At 46.1% G+C, this 25,681-nt stretch overlaps 1 protein-coding gene across 1 annotated transcript in view; it reads right to left on the reverse strand.

Moving 5' to 3' along the window:
• LOC118396024 (serine/threonine-protein kinase WNK1-like) overlaps nucleotides 1-25,681 on the reverse strand; it is a 61,112-nt gene that overhangs the window by 3,844 nt on the left and 31,587 nt on the right. The window contains 24 exon segments of the mRNA XM_052465924.1: nucleotides 1-227; nucleotides 410-618; nucleotides 779-874; nucleotides 1,045-1,232; nucleotides 1,711-2,348; nucleotides 2,552-2,626; nucleotides 2,778-3,820; nucleotides 4,049-4,192; nucleotides 4,294-4,345; nucleotides 4,452-4,577; nucleotides 4,754-4,870; nucleotides 6,631-6,790; nucleotides 8,305-8,384; nucleotides 11,917-12,054; nucleotides 12,823-12,900; nucleotides 13,043-13,194; nucleotides 13,322-13,463; nucleotides 13,466-13,717; nucleotides 13,816-13,917; nucleotides 14,222-14,441; nucleotides 15,827-15,915; nucleotides 17,733-17,890; nucleotides 19,528-19,748; nucleotides 19,888-20,060. The exon segment at nucleotides 1-227 is cut by the window's left edge and continues 3,844 nt beyond it. Coding sequence (XP_052321884.1) covers nucleotides 1-227; nucleotides 410-618; nucleotides 779-874; nucleotides 1,045-1,232; nucleotides 1,711-2,348; nucleotides 2,552-2,626; nucleotides 2,778-3,820; nucleotides 4,049-4,192; nucleotides 4,294-4,345; nucleotides 4,452-4,577; nucleotides 4,754-4,870; nucleotides 6,631-6,790; nucleotides 8,305-8,384; nucleotides 11,917-12,054; nucleotides 12,823-12,900; nucleotides 13,043-13,194; nucleotides 13,322-13,463; nucleotides 13,466-13,717; nucleotides 13,816-13,917; nucleotides 14,222-14,441; nucleotides 15,827-15,915; nucleotides 17,733-17,890; nucleotides 19,528-19,748; nucleotides 19,888-20,060 — 4,880 coding nt within the window.

Raw genomic sequence — 25,681 nt, forward strand, 5'->3', positions numbered from 1 at the left:
CCCACCTGACAGGGTCCTGCCCACTGGGGGGTGCTGTAGGGGGCTGTGCCATAGCCAAATCCCTGGGGGGCTAGAGAGCCCTGACGCTGGCAGAGTGGGTTGGAGGGGTTAGTGGTAATGGGGAGGTGGGCACCTGCCAGGGTGGTAGACGGGAGGGTAGGGCACAGGTGGCCGGGGGCAGAAAACTTTCGGCTCATGTTTGCTTGTGGAGGGATATGTAGAGGGATCTGTAGTTAGGGAGGGCCATAAGAGGGAAAGACAAGGGGAAGTTGCAGCTCAGTTTAGTTACATTAGCACATAACACGTTCAAAACTACAATTGAGAAAAAAGGGCAAAAATTATGTAAAATAGAGCCAAAAAACGATTTATTGAGATACACTTTTCTTTAGAATGAGAAGTGTGGTCTTACGTCATGTCCGGGTCCCTGGGCTGATCCCTTGGGTCCTTTCTTGCCCTGGGAGAGGCTGATGGCGTCTCGGGCCCAGTTGTCAACAAGCTGGTGCAGGTCGTCTGTGAACATGCCCTTTCGATTCTGTGTTAGGGCCGGCGCTGTGTTAGGGCCTGATGGCTGAGACTGGCTGGTGTTCACTCCACTGTCTGAACTGGTCCCACTCACTCCTGGAAGGAACACAGGGACGAGTTCAACCTGGGAAGCCAACTAATTTCTCAATCAAATTTGGCTTCTCTTCTGGAGAGTTATCTCTTGGTTTGAGGAATATTGCTTAGGTTTTCCTTTTTAAAACATGTAGACAAAAGGAAAACAGCTCTGTGTGCTTACCCATGGTGGAGGTCTGGCTGTCTGAGAGCGCTGCAGTGGGGGGAGACGTCTGCTTAGGTGGGGACGCTGGGGGGATCTGGCCTGTGACTGGGGCTCCTAAACACACACCCCAACCAGAGTTGAGAGGAGAGAAACGGATCACATTACATTTACACATCCTAATCTAGCAGCCTCTACCCTTTAATATCAACAAATTAGTTGTTGCTTGCAGTCGTGTAAATTTCCATTCAGCAGTGCACAGACAGACCAATCATAACTCTGGTTACCCGAGTGCTGGGGGCTGGCCTGGGCGCTGCTGCGGGCTGATTTGCTGGCCTTGGTCTTGGGTCTACGTCTGCCCCCAGCCATAGCGGGGGAGAGGACAGCTGAAGGAGGAGGTTTACCCAGCCTGGTGAACAGAGCATCTATTTCCTCCTTCTGCCGTGAGTGGAGGGTCTGGATCTCTATCATATGCCTGTGGAGGGGAGGAGAGGGCAGGGTTGTAACTAGTGCTGGCACAATTACTGTGTAACTGAAGGTTATGGATGAAGAGCGTCATAAAAATGACTCATAACCGTTTATTTTTTGTTGTTGCAAGGAACAGCTGACTTAAGACGGGCATTCATGCAGTTGAGTCAGTGGACTCTTAACAATGTGATTAAACTTTGTTGCTCCTTGCTGAAACAAGCAAGTTGTTGGAGCAAGCAACTGCATATTTATTTGCTATTCTAACGGTTATTACAGAGGCCTCGGTCATTTGGCTGGCCAATTATCGTCATCCAAAACTCCATGACCATCACATCCCTAATTATAACATAAAATCCAGTACAACAGTCACCCCTCTAATTTTATCCTTTACTTATGCAAGTGATCCCATTGAGGTAAACAAATAAGAGAAATATAGCCCAAAACAGCAAACAGGTTAAATATTGGAGGAGTGAAGGTAAACATACTTCTCTCGGAGGCAGCTGACTTCGCTCTGGAAGGCCTCGTCCTCAGGCCCTGAGTCGTCCTCGTTGTCGCTGGTCATGTAATGGTTAAATGAACCACTGTTCACACCAGGGGCGGAGCTACGGAGGTCAGAGGTCGAAGAGGAAGGACCGTTCTGATGGGAGGGGCTAGACCCCGGAGGTGCCGTGGGATTGACTGTGGCTGGCATCACTGAGAAACGGCCCACTTTCGAGACAGAATTAGGGCTGGGGCCAATGCTGGCACTAGTAGACACCTGGAAGCGTCCGATGGTAGTGGGCTGTGTTGGGACAGAAGAGAGCGCATCTACAGAGTCTCCTCTCCGGACCCCTTTGGAAAGGAGGGAGGAGGAGCGGTGGAGGGTGTTTTCAGGGCTGGAGAGGGAGGAAGAGGAAGAAGAGGAAGAGGAGGATGAGGAGGATGGGGTGAGAGAGGAAGAGGAGGCGATGTTGGAGGGGTCAGGAGTGCTGCCGGTGCTAGCGTCTGCTGCAACGGAGACTTGGAAGCGTCCCAGTTCAACAACCCTTGTGGAGGGCACGGCTGCCTCACTGTTCCCTGGGATGGTCTCTGGGCTCAGAGCTCTCCTTGGCTGGCCGTCCAGACTACCCACAGGCTGCTGGGACTAGACACACAAACAAGACATGTCAGTAACAAACAAACCAACTCAACTCACTCAGAAAGTACCACTCAAAATAACTCACCACTACTACCACAACTCATACCTAACAACAACAGTAAATAATCACCTATTCCACACACCTACAAAACTCACAACTTCACACAATTTACAACTTCTCAAAGGAACAAGTTGTGAAAAGAACTAACCTGGTTTGGTCCTGGGAATGGAGGCAGTTGCTCGGAGGTAGGGGTGCCTGCCTGCTCGGAGCCAACAGGATACACCTGACAGACACACAGGAAGATTTCATTATCATCGAGGTGGGAGAAAATCATACCCAAGTTACAACTGAGGAAAGAGTAGAGGGGGAAAAGCGTTTAGTACAAATACTGTATTTTCTCAGTCACTAGACAAAGACAGTTCCCTCCATTGTACCTGTGCACTGGTGGCTTGACCAGGCTTGGCTGGAGGTGTCTGTGCATGTCCCCCTGGTGTGAGGCCCTGTCCTGGGGTCGTGGTGGGGCCCTGGGCTCCCTGTCCCCCGGCGGTGAGAGACAGGTTGGAGGGGGGCACCGGGGCCGCCCCGGGGGGAGGGGAGATGGTCCCTGTGGAGGGGGAGGTGGTCTCAGTGTTGCCAGTGTCTGCAGAGGATGTGTCCTTAAAGAGGGAGCGCAGCTTCTTATCCAGGGCATGTATGTCATCTATACCAGGGACCTTGGACTGGGACTCTACCCCATCTGGGTCCCCTGACTGGGACGGTTGGGAGGGCAGGGTAGAGGGTGGAAGTTGGGTGGGTGCCATTGCAGACTGTGCCACAGGGACAGAGGCAGGGATAGGCTGGGACTGGGAGGAGGTGGGCTGAGTGACAGGTATGGACTCAGGGATAGGCTGAGAAGATGGAATAGGAACCAGGTCAGCTGCAGGGTGCTGCTCTGAGCTGGTCACAGTCCCAGAGTTACTTGGTGGAGCTCCAGAGACAGGGGGGAAAGGGGCAGAGCTGCTTCCCAGCTGGGGGGTTGCAGCTGGGGGGACAGGGGCAGAGGCCTGGGGAGCAGCTGGAGGAGGGGATGTGATTTGGGCAGGGGTCGGCTGAGAGGGGGCAGCTTGGTAGTCAGGCTGGGGGTGTGGGGTGGGATCAGTGGTAGCAGATGCAGGGGCTGGAACTGGGGTTGGAGACACCCTCCCGGTTGCAACTTGGCATGTGGAGGAGGGAAGAGTGGAGGACCCAGAGGGGATGACTGAGACAGGAGGCAGGGTGGAGAAGCTAGTGTTGGTGGGGACTGTAGCCTCTGGGGGAGCCAAGGTTTGGTGAGGGTGGGAGAGAGGGGAGGCTGGGCGCAGGGAGGAGGGGACTATGCTGGTGTCTGGCTCGGCTGGGTGGCCCATGGTGGCTCGTCTCTCCCCATGCGGCTGCCTCATCTCAGTTAAGGCCTGCTGGAGGTGGCCTGAGGGGGCAGACAGGGACAGGCCCAGACTCACTGGGGTTGAAGGGAGGAACACAGAGTCACTTACATGAATTACTTGTTGTAAGTGTACAGGTTATCATCATGACTTCAAACATACTGGTATATGCATCAAGGAACATGTTTTAGAGTTCTCAAATATTCCAGAGATGGAAGAGGGGCACATGTTTGGAACACAGTGTTCTAACATCCTATGAGAGTTCTAGTTGCACTCTATGGCCCACAGATTCCAGTCCCTCTCACCTTGAGGGGGCTCATCCCCAAACGAGGTGTTAGCAGATGGAGGGCCGAAGAATTGCTCCCTCAGACGGGACTCTGGCACAGGGCTGACAATGAACCTCCGGCCTGCAGAGTGGACTACCTGAGCTGCAACGCTGGGAGGAACACCTGAGGGGCAATGGGTTAGAGGTGAGGGGTCAAGGGGTGAGGAGGTGGAGATCAGACAATCATCTTTCAGTAGAGATAGTAATGTGTAGGTGCAAGTTTACCAGGCAGATGAGTGGGCATGTCAGGCTGCTGTGAGGGGTCATCCACCACAATCTGTGGAGAGAGAAGGACAACACCATGTCAACTTAAGGCTGCCCAGGAGTTAGTGGGTGGGTACGTGAAGGATGACGTGTTGCTGTGTTTTGTTCCAGTATGTTACCTGTGTAAAGGGTGGTTGAGCGTAGCCTTCCTTCATGCCCTCTCTATCGTCCGCCATTTCGATGACTTCACGAACCTGCTCGATGAACGACTCACGTTCGCTCTCCAGGATAAATTCACTCAGCACCTTAGAAAAGGACAGATATTGAACTAAAATACCCACAAATCGTGCCCATTTCAATCCACATAGATCTGTGGAGCTACCAAAATAAAATATCAAATTCCTTTACTTTTGACTACAGAGCCTATTTGATGGAGATTCAATACAATCCAGATCGGTGTTTATGTGTTTACTATTATTACCATGATCTGTGCAATCTCCTCTGGGTTATCTCCGTCCAGGTCAAACTTAAAGGTCACCATCTTCCTGTTGTGAGTCTCCAGCTGGCACTCTGCCACCCGGTCTCCCATGTTGGAGATCTGAAACCGACACAAAGATTAGTTCATTCTTCCTGCCATCCAGGACCTCTATACTAGGCGGTGTCAAAAAATTGTCAAAGACTCCAGCCACATTTTACATGAGTCATTTAGCAGACGCTCTTATCCAGAGTGATTTACAGTAAGTAGTGAGTGCATATATTTTAATGGAACCCACAACCCTGGCGCTGGAAGCACCATGTTCTACAAACTGAGTTACATGGGACCAGCTTCCAGCCACCCAAGTCATCTCTCTGCTACTGCATGGCAAGAGGTACCAGAGCGCCAAGTCTAGGTCCAAAAAGGCTTCGTAACAGCTTTTTACACTGCTGCTACTCAATGTTTATTATCTATTCATAGTCACTTTACCCCTACCTACGTACATATTACCTCAATTACCTCGACTAACCTGTACCCCCACACATTGACTAGGTATCTGTACACCTTGTATATAGCCTCGTTATTTTGCTACTTTCATTTATCTGTATTTTTTTAATGGCACGGTTGGTTAAGGGCTTATAAGTAAGCATTTCATGGTAATGTCTACACCAGTTGTATTCGGGGGCATGTGAAAAATAAAATTGTATTTGGTGTGTCAGATGACTGACACACAACTGAAATGTACATGTAACAATTTCAAATATTTTACTGAGTTAGTTCATATAAGGAAATCAGTCAATTTATATAAATGCATTAGGCACTAACCTATGGCTTTCACATGACAGGGAATACAGATATGCATCCTTTAGTAAACTTTTTTAAGTAGGGGAGTGAATCAGAAAACCAGTTAGTATCTGATGTGACCACCATTTGCCTCATGCAGCACAACATCTCCTTCGCTTAGAGTTGAGCAAGCTGTTGATTGTGGCCTGTGGAATGCTGTCCCACTCCTCTTCAATGGCTGTGCGAAGTCGCTGGATATTAGCGGGAACTGGGCCGTGCATTATCATGCTGAAACATGAGGTGATGGCAGCAGATGAGTGGCATGACAATGGGTCTCGGGATCTCATCACAGTATCTCTGTGCATTCAAATTGCCATTGATAAAATGCAACTGTACTCGTTGTCCGTAGCTTGTGCCTGTCCATACCATAACCCCACCACCACAGGGCACACTGTTCACAGTGTTGACATCAGCCCACCGCTCGCCCACACGACTCCATGCACATAGTGTGCGGTTGTGAGGCCGATTGGGTGTACTTGAGACATCTGTGGCATTGTGTTGTGTGACAAAACATTTTAGAGTGGCCTTTCATTGTCTCCAGCACAAGGTGCACCTGTGTAATGATCATGATGTTTAATCAGCTTCTTGATATGCTACACCTGTCAGGTGGATGGATTATCTTGACAAAGGAGAAATACTCACTAACGGGGATGAGAAAAACAAATTTGTACACAACATTTGAGAGAAACAAGCTTTTGTGCGTATGGAACATTTCAGGGATCTTTTATTAATATTATATTTTTGTTCCGTGTACAACTGGACATCTGTATAGACAGAGAGAGGATGAAAGGTCAACATAGGGTTGTAGAAATCCTGCAATTTTCCCAGAATTCACAGGTTTTCCTGGAATCCCGGTTAGAAGATTCCCAGTTGTCAGTAGGGAATAAGCAGAAATGTTGGAATCCTCCAAACAGTATTTTGGGAAAACCTGGGTATGTTGAGAAAGTGAAAGGAAAATTGGCCAACAAAGGGGGGCCAAGGAGATAGAATTGCCATATGAGAGAATACAGACAGTGATTTTAGGTGAAAGTGACTCTTACATTGAGGACGTTGAGCTTGGCCTTGGCGGTCTTATCGTGCCGAGAGCGGCTGCGTACGGAACGCCGCTGGTGCCGCTTGATCATGGAGCGCCCCTCGTGTCTACCACCCGACGCCCCTTCATAGCCGTCACTCAGACCTGACGCTGCGTCTGACAGGCAACTGGGAGAGAGAGGTGTGGGGAGAGAGAGAGAGGGAGAGGTGGGGGGAGAGAGAGAGAGAGAGAGAGGTGGGGGGGAGAGAGAGAGAGAGGTGGGGAGAGAGAGAGGTGGGGGAGAGAGAGAGAGAGAGAGAGAGAGAGAGAGAGGTGGGGAGAGAGAGAGAGAGAGAGGTGGGGAGAGAGAGAGAGAGAGAGAGAGAGAGAGAGAGAGAGAGAGGTGGGGAGAGAGAGAGAGAGAGAGAGAGAGAGAGAGAGAGAGAGAGAGAGAGAGAGAGAGAGAGAGAGAGAGAGGTGGGGGGGAGAGAGAGAGAGAGAGAGGTGGGGGAGAGAGAGAGAGAGAGAGAGAGGTGGGGAGAGAGAGAGAGAGAGAGGTGGGGGAGAGAGAGAGAGAGGTGGGGGAGAGAGAGAGAGAGATGGGGGAGAGAGAGAGATGGGGGAGAGAGAGAGAGGTGGGGGAGAGAGAGAGAGGTGGGGGGAGAGAGAGAGAGGGGGGAGAGGTGGGAGAGAGAGGTGGTGGGGAAAGAGAGAGAGAGGTGGGGAAGAGAGAGAGAGAGGTGGGGAAGAGAGAGAGAGAGGTGGGGGAGAGAGAGAGAGGTGGGGGAGAGAGAGAGAGGTGGGGGGAGAGAGAGAGGTGGGGGAGAGAGAGAGAGGTGGGGGAGAGAGAGAGAGGTGGGGAGAGAGAGAGAGAGAGAGAGAGAGAGGTGGGGGAGAGAGGTGGGGAGAGAGGAGAGAGAGAGAGAGAGGTGGGGGAGAGAGAGAGAGAGAGAGAGAGAGAGAGAGAGGTGGGGGAGAGAGAGAGAGAGAGGTGGGGGGAGAGAGAGAGAGGGGTGGGGGGAGAGAGAGAGAGAGAGGTGGGGGAGAGAGAGAGGTGGGGGGGGAGAGTTGGGGGGGAGAGAGGGGGGGAGAGAGAGAGAGAGGTGGGGGGAGAGAGAGAGAGAGGTGGGGGAGAGAGAGAGAGGTGGAGAGAGAGAGAGAGAGGTGGAGAGAGAGAGAGAGAGAGAGGTGGGGGTGGAGAGAGAGAGAGAGAGAGAGGTGGAGAGAGAGAGGTGGGGGGGAGAGAGAGAGAGAGAGAGAGAGGTGGGGAGAGAGAGAGAGAGGTGGGGGGGAGAGAGAGAGAGAGAGAGAGGTGGGGGGGAGAGAGAGAGAGAGGTGGGGGGAGAGAGAGAGAGAGAGAGGTGGGGGGAGAGAGAGAGAGAGGTGGGGGAGAGAGAGAGGTGGGGGGAGAGAGAGAGAGAGGTGGGGAGAGAGAGAGGTGGGGGAGGTGGGGGAGAGAGAGAGGTGGGAGAGGTGGGGGAGAGAGAGAGGTGGGGGAGAGAGAGAGGTGGGGGAGAGAGAGAGGTGGGGAGAGAGAGAGGAGAGAGAGAGAGAGAGAGAGAGAGAGAGAGAGAGAGAGAGATGAACATGAAGCCGTTCCATATAAATATGTATTTTTAATAAACCATATTGAGTAGCAGAAAAGGCGTTCTGGTATGAGCTCGGTCTTGGGCTGTTGTGTAGAGATGATGTGATGCATTACCTCTCCACAGACTGAGGGACAAGTGTTGTCGGACCTGCTGCCTGCTCGGCTGGCGCCGGCTGGGATACACTCACAGAGGCCTGAAACATCACACACACACACACACACACACACACACACACACACACACACACACACACACACACACACACACACACACACACACACACACACACACACACACACACACACACACACACACACACACACACAGTTCTTTAAAGGAGCTTTCCAACCATGTCATGTCAGGCATGAAAGCAAGGGCTGGATCTGGCTTCACCTTAAGCACTAAAAGGTATGCGATCTGACCAAGGAATTTGCAGTGCTTTGAGCAAACACACTAAAATCAACTCAGTTTATTGTTCACGTGCACAGATTTGCAGATGTTATTGCAAGTGCAGTGAAATGCTTGTGTTTCTGGCTCAAACAGTGCAGTAATACCTATCAATCATTTAGAAAAACACAATATACATATCCAGATGTTTTAATATATCACACCGCGCACTCTCATAGACCGGAATATAAATGTATATACATATAATGAACCGTTTGGACAGTATATAAATAGAAAAGGTATGTACAGCAGTAGTTACATAGGATTAGCCATGACTAGAATGCAGTATATATAACACTGGTCACCAACCTGTCAAATGCAATAGGCATTCCTAGTTGATCACCAAACATTTCTGTAAAAAAAACAATAAAGCCTTGCGTTCCTATTTTTATTTGATTTGTTGCGCTGTTGGCAATAGGTGCACTTGATTCAGCAGCCCTAGTGCTCCCATTTTGAACCATTTCACAAGTTTTAAGGTAGTACTCCATCTAGCCGGCAGGCCCAGAGAACAAATCAAGTGCACCTATAGGCCTACCACTGGCCAATCAGATGGCTCAGATTTGTTATTTTACCTTAATTTAACTAGGCAAGTCGGTTAAGAACTAATTCTTATTTTCAATGACGGCCTAGGAACAGTGGGTTAACTGCCTGTTCAGGGGCAGAACGACAGATTTGTACCTTGTCAGCTCGGGGATTTGAACTTGCAACCTTCCGGTTACTAGCCCAACGCTCCTGCTGGGGAGGCAGGGTAGCTGTCTGCACAGTTTCCTCGAGCCATAGACTGTAAAAACAAATCTTGAACCTACAGCAAAGTTTATACTGTGAGATTTAAAAACTTGTTCAACACCGTTATAAGCCATAAAAGGTGCGTTCTCCCTACTTCCACTCACACTACAACCAGGACTGCAGCTGCAATGAATTACTATAGCAATGTGTTCCCATACACTTGCCTTATTATTAGCAGCTTCTGTCTTTTTTAAACCTGTTGGTACTAGGGGGCAGTATTTTCATTTTTGGAAGGAAAAAAAGCTTTCCCGTTTTAAACGGGATATTTTGTCAGGACAAGATGCTAGAATATGCATATAATTGACAGCTTTGGATAGAAAACACTAACGTTTCCAAAACTGTAAAGATATTGTCTTTGAGTAAGAGAACTGATGTTGCAGGCGAAAGCCTGAGAAAAATCCAATCCGGAAGTGCCCCAGGTTTTGAAAGCGCTGCGTTCCAATGAGTCCCTATTGAGCTGTGAATGTGTCATCAACGAGCTTACGCTTTCTACATATTCCCCAAGGTGTCTACAGCATTGTGACGTAGTTTTACGCATTTATATTGAAGAATAGCCGTAGGCGGCTACATTGCGTAAGTGGTCACATGGTGGCTCCGAGAGATTCTTGCGTAAAATACAGAGGTAGCCATTACTCCAATCGGTCCTACTGAAAAACTAGTTGTCCCGACGGATATATTATCGAATAGATATTAGAAAAACACCTTGAGGATTGATTATAAACACCATTTGACATGTTTCTGTCGATATTATGGAGCTAATTTGGAATATTTTTCGCCGTTTTCGTGACTGCAATTTCCAGGAGCTATTTCGACTACAAAAATAATATTTTGGGAAAAAATGATCTTTGGCTTTCTACCTGGGAGTCTCGTGAGTGAAAACATCCAAGTTCAAAGGTAAACAATTTAATTTGATTGCTTTTCTGATTTGTGACAAGGTTGCCTGCTGCTAGCAAGGCATAATGCTATGCTAGGCTATCAATAAACTTACACAAATGCTTGTCTAGCTTTGTCTGTAAAGCATATTTTGAAAATCTGAGATGACAGGGTGATTAACAAAAGGCTAAGCTGTGTCTCAATATATTTCATTTGTGATTTTCATGAATAGGAATATTTTCTAGGGATATTTACGTCCGTTGCGTTATGCTAATTAGTTTCAGGCGATGATTACGCTCCCGCATGCGGGTTTGGGAGTCACAAAAAGTTATTAATATCCAGGAATATTTCAACTTTCTCTGGTCATAGCAGTAACAACATGAATTGGTGCATGAGGCAGAAATAATGCAGTGCGACTTGAGTTTTGCCATCAGCTGGAAGACCCTTTTCTCAGCTGAGGGAGAGAGAGCGGCTGAACAGTGAGTGAGGTGAGAGGCAGCCTCACCGCTGCACTCTCCCTCCCCTCAGGCTGACCATCACATGCAGGCCATCAGTCCAGTAAAATCAAAACAATTAGAAAATAAATGTATGCTGACTCAGCTGTAATATTACCAGTGTGATCATATACCAAATGGTTTAAAATATAATTTCTAAAATGTTCTGAGATGAACATTGGCAGGGCAATTCAAGCATAGCCAATATGCAGTGTTAATGTATTGGGCCTATAGCCTACTGCACAAACCTCATAATGCTCATTGGTTTACGTTTAAGTCGTGTTTAAAAAAAATCTGAGTGGTAGATATCGGCTTGCATATTGACTCAAAGTGATCTTGACTAAGAAAATGTTGGTGAAACAGTGTAAACATTAAATGTGATGAGCGTTCAATGACTATGTACATAGGGCAACAGTCTCTAAAGTGCAGGGTAGAGTACCGGGTGGTAACCGGGTAGAAACCGTGACTATGGCTCAGGGCAGGGTACTGGGCGGAGGCCGGCTAGTGGTGACTGTTTAACAGTCTGATGGCCTGGAGATACAAGCTGTTTCTCAGTCTCTCAATCCCAGCTTTGATGCACCTGTACTGTCTTCACCTTCTAGATGGTAGCGGGGTAAACAGGAAGTACGAGGTTTTACTTCTCATAGGACGCGTGTCTGTTTGTAGGCTCCTTAAACTACTAACACGTCAAGCCTAACTACTAACACTAATTACACATGTTGCCCCTGTCCTGTGGGTACCTGCATCACAGAGACGTTTGTGGCCTGATAGAGGAAGTAGAGGTGCTCTGCATTGATTGGAGGAGACAGGATAGGAGGGCTTGGTTCATTGGCCCATGACTGACAGCCATGCAGGAAAAAGCAGCAGCATGCAAGAGAAACTCATGAAAGAAAGTGGATGAAAGAGTAGAGACCGACACAGAGCCGTTAGTCAAAAAGCAGAAAATAATTTTAAAAAGAGGGAAAGAATAGAAAAGAATGAGACCGTACATGCGTGATAAAACATTTACTAGATGGAATACATTCTGTGTCCTTGTTTGTAGATTGTCTGAGTGTTTTAGCGTTGGTATGAGGGTAAGCTGGGGTTGTTGTGCACTTGACCAATGTGTTGGTGTGGGTGTCTCACCTGTATTTGCCGGACTGCAGGCTGGAGAGGTGGTAGTACTGAGTTCTGAGGTGCATCGCTGCCCTCTGGCTGTGGCTGCTGGAGGTGCAGGGGAGGGATGGGCTGAGAGGGGGGCAATGTCACCTGCGGGGGGGGCACCTACAGGGGGTAGGGGGAGTGACAGAGATAAGAGATCTGCACAAATCAAATGGCCATATCTCAGACAAGACTCTCCATTATCTATTCCCCAACACACTGCTCTTCAAACACACACACCATCCCTCCCCCAGAGGCCAAACCACCTGTTTCACACTGACTCTCATCCAACATGCAACTCCCCCAGGCACTTACCTACTGAATCACATTGATTTATAGTAATCCTGTCTCATATAGCCTCAGTACAGGTTTTATAGCATGGATTTTACAGTACACACACACTACTAAAATTGCAGAAGGATAGCATATAAATAGTGTATGTATACCATATAAACAGTATATGTTAAGAGAAAGGATGGGTGTGACAGTAGAGGGAAGAGGTGTGCATTTGCAAGGGACAGTTTTTAAGTACCTGAGGGGGGAGTGGTGGGTGGTAGTAACCTCCATACTATAATAAGAAACAAAATACAACAAAGGGTAAGAGGGAGAGGAAAGAGAACAGAGGTGAGCAGAAAAAAAAGAGAACGAGAAAGAGATGGAGGAAAATATAAGGAGAGAAAGCATAGGAAGAAAGAAAAACAGAACCAAAAGGAACGCAGAAAGAAACAGAAAGAAAGAGCAAGAAGTGAGATGGTCCACCAATGTTTTCAACAACATGCTAATATTGGCCTTTTGGTAAGAGCCCACAGAAGCCTCTGATCCAGATCTATTCATAGTGATCGATGATCTAGGTGTGATCAGCTGAGGAACAGCAGTGTTGTGGTGGTGTACCTGTTGTGGGGCCCCAGGAGCAGGCTGGGAGCTTGGAGCCCCAGGGGCAACAGTGGTATGCTGAGCAGCAGGAACCACCTGACAAACAGGACAGAGGGAGAAGCAGAGAGAATGAGATAGAAACTACATGGGACTTTATGATACATGCAGAGACAAGAGTTGGGTACTGTTACTGTGAGCACATATTAAATGCATTGTGTGTGCCACATTAATGACTCACCATGGTCTGCTGCGGCTGACGTGATGGGTCTGTTTGGACAGGAGGAGGGGCCTGTGGCTGAGGCTGCTGACTGGGAAGAGAGGTGTATGACATCACCGGCTTTGTCTCATGAAGGACGGAGGAACCCTGAGCACTATCTGTCATTTGATTGGCTGAAAGAGGGAGGGGTAGAGAATGGGGAGATGGTTTATCAATTGATAGTTCATAAACACTAGATTAAGACTATAATGTAGGTCAATAATACAGAGCCCTGAGAGCAAAAAGGCAGAAGGTACAGACCAGTCTCAGTCTGCTGTGGGTACTGGTCCACCTCTGGCCTCTCTGATTCTGTCTGGACTGGAACCTGGACTGGAATCTGGGACGATACTGGGACAGAGACTGGGAGCTGCCCTGTAGACTGGGGTATATAGGGAACCCCCTGTGGCCCCAGCTGTGCTGTCTGAGGGGGGATGTAGGGGGCCATGGGCTGGGTTGGCTGCTGGGTGGGCTGTGGGGGGATGTAGGGGGCAGCCTGTTGGCCTGGCTGGGGGCTGCCTGAGGGACAGGCTGGGCTGGTTGGGGGGCCTCTGTGCCGGGCTGGAGCCCTGGTTGAGGTTGGCCCTGCTGCTGCTGCAGTAGTTGTTGTTGCTGGCCCTGCTCCTCCTCCAGCCTCCTCTTCTCCTGTTCCTCTCGCACCTTCAATTTAATCCCATCTAGTTTAATTCATGATTGCAATACCATACATCACATTTATCCAGGATTCAAGCCAAAGATTCCATTGAGCCGGTACAGACCTGTTGCCTCTGCTCTCGCTTCCTGCTGATGAGGGAAACTCTGTCCTTGATGGCCTTAGCCATGGTCTTATGGTCCCCTTCACACACGTAGCCAGACTCCACCTGACAAAGAAAAACACACACACACACACACACACACACACACACACACACACACACACACACACACACACACACACACACACACACACACACACACACACACACACACACACACACACACACACACACACACACACACACACAATAGGGCAGTGTCACATTTAATGTTATTTAGTCTAGATGATGTTTGTAAGTCAAGGATTCCTAATAAATAATCAGGAAGAATAAAGATTGTGTCTCAAATGGCAGCCTATTTGGGACACAGTCAATCTCTCTCTGATGTGGACATTGTGTTGCCACCCACCATCTCCTGGGCCACGTCCTCAGGGACATCCTTGCTGAGGTCGAAGGAGAACTCAATGGCCTCGTTGTCTTTGTATTTCCCCTTCAGCTTCTTGATATCCTCTATCCTCAGCCAAAGCTTGATGGCCTCCATTTCTCCGTCGTCCTCTTCGGCCAGCTCAACACGCACCCCTGTCTCCTCCTGGAAGAAGGCATGGTTCAGCAGGTCCTTTATCGAGTACCTGAGAGAACGTGGGAGGGGGATGAGAGAAGGTGAGTCAAATCAACAGACATCTTTAACACACTTTGAAACGGGTCATATTTTGAGACGGTCCTGGGTGGTTGAGTATGAATACTCTCCCTGTATCAGTGTCTCATTAGTGGTTGAGTATGAATTACTCTCCCTGTATCGGTCTCTCATTAGTGGTTGAGTATGAATAATCTCCCTGTATCCGTGTCTCATTAGTGGTTGAGTATGAATACTCTCCCTGTATCTGTGTATCATTTAGTGGTTGAGTATGAATACTCTCCCTGTATCTTTCTCTCATTAGTGGTTGAGTATGAATACTCTCCCTGTATCGGTCTCTCATTAGTGGTTGAGTATGAATACTCTCCCTGTATCTGTCTCTAATTAGTGGTTGAGTATGAATACTCTCCCTGTATCTGTCTCTAATTAGTGGTTGAGTATGAATACTCTCGCTGTATCTGTGTCTCATTAGTGGTTGAGTATGAATACTCTCGCTGTATCTGTCTCTAATTAGTGGTTGAGTATGAATACTCTCGCTGTATCTGTGTCTCATTAGTGGTTGAGTATGAATACTCTGCCTGTATCCGTGTCTCATTAGTGGTTGAGTATGAATACTCTCCCTATATCTGTCTCTCATTAGTGGTTGAGTATGAATACTCTCCCTGTATCAGTGTCTCATTAGTGGTTGAGTATGAATACTCTCCCTGTATCGGTCTCTCATTAGTGGTTGAGTATGAATACTCTCCCTGTATCCGTGTATCATTAGTGGTTGAGTATGAATACTCTCCCTGTATCTGTGTATCATTAGTGGTTGAGTATGAATACTCTCCCTGTATCGGTCTCTCATTAGTGGTTGAGTATGAATACTCTGCCTGTATCCGTGTCTCATTAGTGGTTGAGTATGAATACTCTGCCTGTATCCGTGTCTCATTAGTGGTTGAGTATGAATACTCTCCCTGTATCTGTCTCTAATTAGTGGTTGAGTATGAATACTCTCCCTGTATCGGTCTCTCATTAGTGGTTGAGTATGAATACTCTCCCTGTATCGGTCTCTCATTAGTGGTTGAGTATGAATACTCTCCCTGTATCTGTCTCTCATTAGTGGTTGAGTATGAATACTCTCCCTGTATCGGTCTCTCATTAGTGGTTGAGTATGAATACTCTGCCTGTATCCGTGTCTCATTAGTGGTTGAGTATGAATACTCTCCCTGTATCTGTCTCATTAGTGGTTGAGTATGAATACTCTCCCTGTATCGGTCTCTCATTAGTGGTTGAGTATGAATACGCTCTCTGTATCTGTGTCTCATTAGTGCTTATGAAGCTCAAATCACACTGGATAAGAGTGTCTGCCAAATGATCAAAGTGAGAATGTGAGCTGACCTCTCGTCCTTGTTTTGTCGGATGCATCCCTCGATGATCTCCTTCACCTCTGGGATCGCCACCTTGTCGAAGCTGGCCGGCTTCACCCCCTATAAGACACAGACCTCCCAGTCACAACCCACACATTGTCAACACACTGTTTCCGTGATTCTAACTTCCTGGTCTATCCAGGGTTGCAGATAGAAATGTCTTGTACAGAGCTGAAATTATGACATATTTTACATGACGGAAGTATGTCTGTTCTATGTAATATATTTCCATCTGCGCCTTCTGTGGCGTTGCTCTGTCACCACATATCAGAGAACAGTGTATAACACTGTATTGGACTGCAGTGCACTCTATATGTTCAAACTTGTGTAATTTTAATGTGATCTACTTGAGTGTTCCTTGTGGGAAAACAAGGTTGTTCAGGGGGAAAAGAGCCAAATAGTAATGGAGTCTTTTTACAGGCACTAACTCAGTGATGGTTCGTTGGACAAAGTGTATGAGGAAAATGAATGGCATTTTTGTAGGGATTTTGGATAAACCAAGAAAATAAGGTCTGTGGTAAACACAGGTTTAGGAGATATTATACATTCTGTTCTATGAGATAATCTTCATCAGCTAACATCACGTTTAGTGAACAAAGGCTTCATAATTCATAAAGGTCATGTTAACTGACTAATCTCAGAACAAATTGTAAAAGATCTCCTAAGCCTGTGCTAACCTCAGACCTTAGGAATGGCATTCCCATAGGGATGTCTGAACAAACCAGAGGTAACTTATTTCCGGGTTATAAGACTGCAAGCTGGCGAGCTCTATAGTCACCAGGTACAGCAGTCTTGTCTCAGAGCAAGGTTCAGCAGCAACCCACTGTGTCCAGGGCCTGTGCTGCTGAGGACCACTAACCTAGAAATCTACATGTGAACTCTGGAGTTATGGTGACACTCCCACTCTTTGAAGATTAGGGCCTGGTGCTGTTGTTGCTGGGAGTTGGGGAGAAGAATGGTGTGGGAGAGCATGGATTCCAGAAAACAGGGTTGATGAGGGGGGCAGAAGGAGAAGTGAAGGAGTGATGCGGGGAAAGGAGTGAAGGAGATAAAGAGTGAGAAGGAGGAATGGAGGAGGGAGCAGAGGGTGTATGTGTGACAGTGTCCAGTGATGGACAGGTCTACAGAGACAGCAGCAGACTGTCATATATGATATCTGAAGCTCTGATAGTCATAAGGTTGCACACTTCTGATGGTCACAACGCGATAAGTCTGTGGCGTATATACTGATTCCGGGAATGCATGTTACTTATCAAGAGAGTTTAACAAATGTTTAGCGAAGGTAAAAAAGTAACCTGTGTCATGTGGCGCTCATGGAAGAAACAGGCACGTGCAAGAAGGTATACCTACTACCTCCCAACGTAGTTGTTGATCAACCGTGCTCACTGACACTGGCAGCCGACATTCGATTCCTAGAATGGCAATGCTGATTGGTGAGAAAATAGGCTCACCTTTAAAGGCCCATTTCTAACCATAATCATGAAGTATCTATGCTGAGGTGTGTGTTTTCTTCCTTTGGGTCCAAGTCGAGGCCAAGTTACACCCAACACAAATGACAGACTCAACACGCCTCAAGAGACAGAACGAGACAAGGCGCAAAAGATAGAGAAAAATAATGTAGGCTGCAGGATTGAAGGAGGTGGGAAAAGAGGTAACGGAGAGAGAGGAAGAAGGCTCGCAGGGAAGACAGAAAGAGTGGGGAGAAAAAGGCAAGTGGCAAAGAATGGCTAATGATGCAAATTAAAAAGAATTTAGCTCAAAAGGGACAGCCAAGCAGTGAGGGAGAAGGGGCAGATAAGAGGGAACTGGAAAGAGGAGGAGAGCGGGTGGCAGATCGAGGACAACAGGCAATTGGGGTTGAGGCAGCGGAGACTTACGCTGGTGACTCTGCGGTAGATCTGTGCAGCGTTCTGGCACTCGGAGTATGGGTACTCTGAGGTGGCCATCTCCAGCATGCACATCCCAAAGGCATACACATCCACTGACTCGTCGTACTTCTCCTCATACATCTCAGGCGCCATGAACTCAGGGGTACCTTAAATCAAATACAACCATTCAGAACTCTGTGTCTCTCTGTGTGTTCGTCTCCATCTCCGAGTGTCACACCCCAAACGCCCCTCTTCTCCTCTAACCAAGAGGAGGAAGAGTGACCGGTCCACCGCTGCCTCCAGGTGAGCAGAAGCTGCGAAGGAGAGTAGAGAAAGAGAGAGAGGAAGGAGAGAACAAAAAGGGGGGAGGCCGGGTTCAGTTAGACTGTAGAGAAAGAGGCACAAGTTTCTCTGTGTAAGACCTGGTTATCTGTGGGGTGACACCTTGTATAGGGAGTCTACAGAAGATGGCTGGTGTACAGAAAACACTGTAAGGGGGGCCAAACTGGTGTTAGACACACTTTGTCAGTTTAACTACTGACAAGCTGTAGAATGGCCCGGTTTACCAATCAGAACCTGGTTAGTGAGTTGAACGTCAATGATCAGGGGCCTCAAAATGGCATAGAAGGGGCACAAATAGTAAAACTAGCTATGGAAATAACTTGTGTCAAGACCTTACATTTCACAACTAAACCCTCAAACATAACCTGTTTCATACAAACATACCTTTGAGTAGTCTGACTCACCTGTCCTCCTTGACCTGGGGAGTAAAGGTGTTATGGTGATGGCCGAGAGAAGCAGATCCCATAGCTAGTTAGTGAAACAGTGCATTTCTGGACACCAGCCTTATTCAAATAGCAGATACTCTGCTCTCAATCTTCTAATGGTCTTACACAGAAAAACTCTAATGGTTATTTGAAATGATTAGTTTTTTGTAAGGTGTGTGTCACAGTGCACTCGCACACTTACCAGGCCATTACAATACTCACTGACCAGCAGTACCCTACTTATTCCTTTACTGCAGAACGGAGCACAGCTGAGGCTACAGCCTACAGTCTCAAAACATACCCGAGAGTGTGAAAGAACAACAACAAAAAGGCTGATAAAGGAGAAGAGGAAAGTGGGAAGGGGGGGCTTTCCAGACAGAAAAAGAAGCAGACATTATTCTCTGTGCTCCTGACATTTTTTTAAAGGACAGAGACAAACATGGACAAAAACCTGTAGGGCCAAACCCTTCAAAAAACAGAAACGGCAAACGTTATTGGCATCACTGGCAAACAGACCACATATTTCCAAACCACAGAGCAAAGACCAGTCTGAGACAGAACACATAACCAGAGGCCATACCTGTAACCCTGGCCTGGCTAGCCTGACAGTTAAGGCATGACAAGTGGATTGAGATTCATATTTCACAGAAATTGGCACTACTTACTCTCAGTAGGAGCCTGAAAGTGAACTTTCACTTTGTGGAAGAAAAAGAGAATCAAATCAATTCTGTCACGAGTAATCAGCCCTGGTGGACTCGCTGACATAACACAGTGTGTGTAAAGAGAGGGTTAGTGGGTCTCCCCATGGCCTGGCCTCCACTTGAGCTGTGGTTTGAAAAGAGAGCTGAAACATTGTGGTCTGCTTTCCAACCACATTGTCAGTAAAAAAAAAAGAGAGAATAAATAAAATAATCTAACCATTCACAACCTCAATGTTAACTACAGTATAATGACCTTACACAAGACATCACCATTGGAGTTTAGTGAGGAAGAAAGCAGAGCACAGTAAAAGGTAGCTGGTGATGTTGGAGTCTTACCTATGACACTCTTGGCAAAAGAGGACCTCTTGAGTGTTGCTAATCCCAGGTCTCCTATCTTGACGGAGCCTGTGGGCCCCGTAATGAAGATGTTGTCACACTTCAGGTCCCTGTGGATGATAGGCGGGGCCCTGGTGTGGAGGAAGTGAAGGCCCTTCAGGATCTGCCTACACCAGCTCCTCAGAACTTTGATCTTCATGACCTTGAAGCGCTTCAGATACCTACAGAACAGACATAGGGGTAAAGATGAACATCACACAACCATCCTCATCACATTACACTGATTTGGGTAACTAGGACCAACAATTGAATCGTGATGATAGACTGGTGTTGATGTCTGTGTGTGAAAGTGAGACTCACGTTTTGAGTGTTCCAGAGGTCATGAGCTCTGTGACCAGCACAATACACTTCCTGCCTTTAACAGGGGCCTCCCAAGAGTCGTAGAAGCGGACAATGTTGGGGTGCTGCAGCCCCTTCAGCATGCCCGCCTCCTCCTTGAACCGCTGGCGCTCCGACTTGGACAGCTTACGGTCCTACAGGGGGGATCAATACAGTTGAGGGTCAATACTGTTGAAAAGGGTGGATTTAACTTACATGCTTATATGAGAAATACTTTTTACATGCAGGAGAGTCAAATAACAATGGGAACAGTAGCCTATTACTAGTATGCCAAAGTGAAAGCAGCTAGTCTACATTTTGGCAGTTATGCCGAGTGTTGTTCTTACAATAAGAGAGTTTAGTGAGCTAAGCATTTGACAAGAGGACAAGTCTGCAAACATTTCCGTCAGTCAATGTTTTCTCTGGCGTGGGGCACTGACATGAGAGGAATGTGCGTAGCTTTGGCCTACTTTTCCACCAAACGAAAACAAAAGAGCCAAAGTGTGAGATGAATGTGAAGTGGATACATGTGAAAAACCTAATTTCCCCTGTCTACTAACCAACTCCCCTCAGTCTAACATCGCAAAGCATACAAAATGTCTTCAGTAGGGACGGGCGTTTTTCTTGGTCAGGTCATGTGGTCAGGAAAAACAGCTAAATCTACTGAGCAGACAAGACCAGCCTACCACAAAACACACAATACAGCTTCATGCATCTATTTGAAACAAGTGATTGCTGATAAAGAGTTCAAGTCAACATACAGATTAAGCAGACTACTACTACTCCTAGTGCACTCTACTACAAACACAGAATTCTGTCTGACAACGTTCAACAGGTGGCCAGCCTAAAGCACTGACAGAATATCAATTACAAGTCAAATACCTTCATGCATGTGTAGGCTAAAAGTCTTTACTCTATATGATAGCCAATCCCTACATTTTTGGACAAATATAAGAACCAACATTTTCTTCACTAAAAGAGCCCGCAAATAAATTGTTCTAACTAAAAAGTCACATTTTACAAAAGGGTTTTGTAAATACTAAAACGAGATTAAAAACGGCCAGAGTCGTTAGGCCAATAAGCCTCCGTCTCAGGGTTGCCACAAGTTGCCAGATATACTGCTGGAGTGACCTACATTTGCACTGAGACCAGACCACAATATAAAACCTCAGTGCAATGATCTGGCAACCCACCACCAGTCAACCAAGCCCAGAATAGAACCCCCCCCAGTCAAAGACCTGGCACCCTGCCTGGTTGTCCAGGAAACACTCCCCATTGTTTGAGGAGAGCACAGAGGGAGAGAGAGAACTTTCTCAACAAAAGAACAATGAAACAGCGCACTGCTCTGCAGTTAAAGAGGAACTGAGCTGTTCCAACTCTGAGGCTTAGGTCTGACTGATGAGAGTTGGGGGCCGTTACTAGGGAGGGAGTTTTGGCAGACAGGAGACAGAGGGATGAGGATTCTTTGGAAACAAGGCAGCGTTTGTTGTAGGGGGGTTGGGGCCAGAGTATATTTTAGTCGGAGGAGTGACCCTGAGCCTGGATGAGGGGGTGCTTGCTGTGCCCCCTGACCAACTGACCTAGTTTCAGTATCTGCTGGGCCCGTGGTGTGGGCCAGTGGTTCCCCTTCCAATTTCTTTGCTCTTTCTTCAGTGCACGTTAAAACAGTCAAACAAAACATCCACGGCAGAATTCAATAGCTTCATTCTTTACCCCCCCGTTGCCCTTTTTTCCCTAATCCCAAACAGACCCCTCGCCCCTACACATTAGGGCTGGGTATCACCTTTGTTAAATGTGATACTGTATATAAATGGATGGATACATGGTGTATCAGTCAAATGTTTGGACACCTACTTATTCAAGCATTTTTATTTATTTTTTACTGTTTTCTAAAATGTAGAACAATAGTGAAGAAATCAAAACTACGAAATAACACATGGGGGGAAAAAAGTGTTATTTTACATTTCAGGTTCTTCAAAGTAGCCAGTCTTTACACACACCTGGAATTCTCTCAACCAGCTTCAACTAGAATGATTTTCCAGCAGTCTTGAAAGAGTTCACATATATTCTGAGCACTTGTTGGCTGCTTTTCCTTTACTCTGCGGTCCAACTTATCCCAAACCAACTGAATTGGGTTGACGTCGGGTGATTGTTGCTCGCTCGCAACAGCAAGCAAGGTATCTAGCAACAGCATGCTAGCTAAATTGCCATAAATGTGCTTAATGCTTTTCGACCTGCACCCCAAATTAATATAGTTGGTTCAGAGTTTGTTTTGATATTTCAACCTGTGTGTTCTGATCACATCTGGTGGGTGGACAAAATCAAAATGCGAGCGATGGCACATTTAGGCAGCATGTTAGGCCTACACATGCATATACAAACACCTGCATACAGTCTTTCTCTGAAAACACTATTGTTTTCATTTGTAAATGGGCTCCGTATTACACTGAAATAATAAACGTTTTCTTTTCAAAATGATAGTTTCCGGATTCGACCATATTAATGACCAAAGGCTCATATTTCTGTGTGTTATTATGTTATAATTAAGTCTATGATTTGATAGAGCAGACTGACTGAGCGATGGTAGGCACCAGCAGGCTCGTAAGCATTCATTCAAACAGCACTTTCATGCGTTTTGCCAGCAGCTCTTCTCATTGCTTTAAGCATTAAGCCGTTTATGACTTCAAGCATATCAACTCCCAAGATTAGGCTGGTGTAATCGATGTGAAATGACTAGCTAGTTAGCGGGGTACGCACTAATAGCATTTCAAACATCACTCGCTCTGAGACTTGGAGTAGTTGTTCCCCTTTGCTCTGCAAGGGCCGCGGCTTTTGTGGCGCGATGGGTAACGCTGCTTCGAGGGAGGCTGCTGTCGATGTGTTCCTGGTTCGAGCCCAGGTAGGGACGAGGAGAGGGACGGAAGCTATACGGTTACACTGGCATTACTAAAGGGCCTATAAGAACATCCAATAGTCTAAAGTATATGAAATACAAATGGTAGAGAGAGAAATAGTCCTATAAATACTATATTAACTACAACCTAAAACCTCTTACCTTGGAATATTGAAGTCTCATGTTAAAAGGAACCACCAACTTTCATTTGTTCTCATGTTCTGAGCAAGGAACTTAAACTTTAGCTTTCTTACATGGCACATATTGCACTTTTGCTTTCTTCTCCAACATTTTGTTTTTGCATTATTTAAACCAAATTGAACATGTTTCATTATTTATTTGAGGCTAAATTGATTTTTATTGATGTATTATATTAAATTATAATAAAAGTGTTCATTCAGTGTTGTTGTAATTGTCATTATTACAAATTTTAAAATATATATTTTAAAAAATTACAGTGAGACATACGAGCTGAGACAGGATGTCGAGTGGTGACAGAGTATGGTGCGTTACCACCACCAACAGCACGGATGGAGAAATGACATTTAGAATGAGAAGCTAGCTTACTAGCTAGAGGCTAGCTGGTAGTGCTAGCTTGCAGCAGAGATAAAAGGGGTTAGTTATCAGTATTAGGGATGTAATGATTCACCGATAAACACTTGAACTGGGGACTGATGCGTAAGATAAAAGTACATCAGTCTGCGGGAGCCCAAACCGATCCAAATATAGCATGCATTGGCCAGAAAAACAATTCAAATGTTAAGAATTGTCGGTTCACTAATGTCTTTTATTCATATTGTTTCCCTTCATATCTGTAGTGATGGAATTGATGAGTCCTCTCCTTCAGTTCAGTAGCACATCAAACAAAAAAAGCATGTTACGGCATATTAGGGTTGGGTGGTATCCATATTGTGTCTGTGCATTCCCAGGATATACCATATTACCAGTAGTGCACACAAGGGGCGCAATTGTTTTTCCAAAAGAAAAAAAACGGCACTTACCAGAATGCGTGGTAAGTGGATAGTGGATGCTAGGAAAATGCTAACAAGCACATGCAAACCTTTATTACTAGGACAGGCAACCCAACGCTTAAAGTTATGCAAGTATGTCAAAACGCAGTTTGCCACAAACAACACAAACATTAGATAGTTAACTTAATAGTTAAGAAATATAGCTGGCAAACATTGGTAGTGAATTTCATACAAGTGTAACATGACCACCTGACTTAAGTCGCTCTGCAGGAGTGACTCACCTCACAAAGCTCCCATTTTGCTTAGGGAGACTCTTTGTAAACAAACACTTGTGACTGGCTTAAACCTCTGTTATAGGAAACTAGTACCAGAAAGCTTCATAATGAAAAATCTTTACAATGAAACATTTGCTAGGACACAAGCTGACTACAGGTATCTATTTAAAAAGCACTAATATTCAAGGCCCTGAAAAAGTAACTTACTAGAATTTAAAAAATGTTAACACATACTAAGGAATCTTCATAGACAATGTTAACGAATTGCAAAAATCGCTGAAGTTGGAGACTTTTATCTCCCTCACCAACTTCAAACATCTGCTATCTGAGCAGCTAACCGATCGCTGCAGCTGTACATAGTCTATTGGCAAATAGCCCACCCATTTTTACCTACCTCATCCCCATACTGTTTTTATTTATTTACTTTTCTGCTCTTTTGCACACCAATATCTCTAACTCTCTACATGACCATCTGATCATTTATCACTCCAGTGTTAATCTGCAAAGTTGTAATTATTCACCTACCTCATGCCTTTTGCACACAATGTATATAGACTCCCCCCTTTTTTTTCCTACTGTGTTATTGACTTGTTAATTGTTTACTCCATGTGTAACTCTGTGTTGTCTGCTCACACTGCTATGCTTTATCTTGGCCAGGACGCAGTTGCAAATGAGAACTTGTTCTCAACTAGCCTACCTGGTTAAATAAAGGTGAAATAAAAAAGAAATAAAAATAAAAAACTAAATTCTAACGAACGCATTGCGAACATATTGAGTTTGACCTGAACTATACAAGTCAGTCAAAAACGCTACTCACAGTTTGCTGCACGCACAAAACAAAAACGTGCCAGCAAGTCTCTTTAACTTCTTCGATATAGGGGGCGCTCTTTTAATTTTTGGATAAAAAAACGTTCCCGTTTTAAACAAGATATTTTGTCACGAAAAGATGCTCGACTATGCATATAATTGACATCTTTGGAAAGAAAACTCTGCCGTTTCCAAATCTGCAAAGATATTATCTGTGAGTGCCACAGAACTGATGCTACAGGCGAAACCGAGATTAAATTTCCAACAGGAAATGCCCCAGATTTTGAATGCACTTTGTTCCAATGTCTCCTTACATGGCTGTGAATGCGCAAAGAATGAGCCTACACTTTGTCGTTTCCCCAAGGTGTCTGCAGCATTGTGACGTATTTGTGGGCATATCATTGGAAGATTGACCATAAGAGACTACATTTACCAGGTGCCCCGCTTGGTGTCCTCCGTTGCAATTATTGCGCAATCTCCAGCTGCGTGTATTTTACCATGTGGTTCAGAGGAGAAACCAAACTGCCACGAATGACTTATCGAATAGATATGTGAAAAACACCTTGAGGATTGATTCTAAACAACGTTTGCCATGTTTCTGTCGATATTATGGAGTTAATTTGGAAAAAAGTTTGGCGTTGTAATGACTGAATTTTCGGGGGGTTTTCTTAGCCAAACGTGATGAACAAAACAGAGCGATTTCTCCTACACAAATAATATTTTTGGGAAAAAATGAACATTTGCTATCTAACAGAGTCTCCTCATTGAAAACATCTGAAGTTCTTCAAAAGTAAATGATTTTATTTGAATGCTTTTCTTGTTTTTGTGAA

The sequence above is a fragment of the Oncorhynchus keta genome, chromosome 17 (assembly GCF_023373465.1).
Source record: "Oncorhynchus keta strain PuntledgeMale-10-30-2019 chromosome 17, Oket_V2, whole genome shotgun sequence".
Taxonomy (NCBI): domain Eukaryota; kingdom Metazoa; phylum Chordata; class Actinopteri; order Salmoniformes; family Salmonidae; genus Oncorhynchus; species Oncorhynchus keta.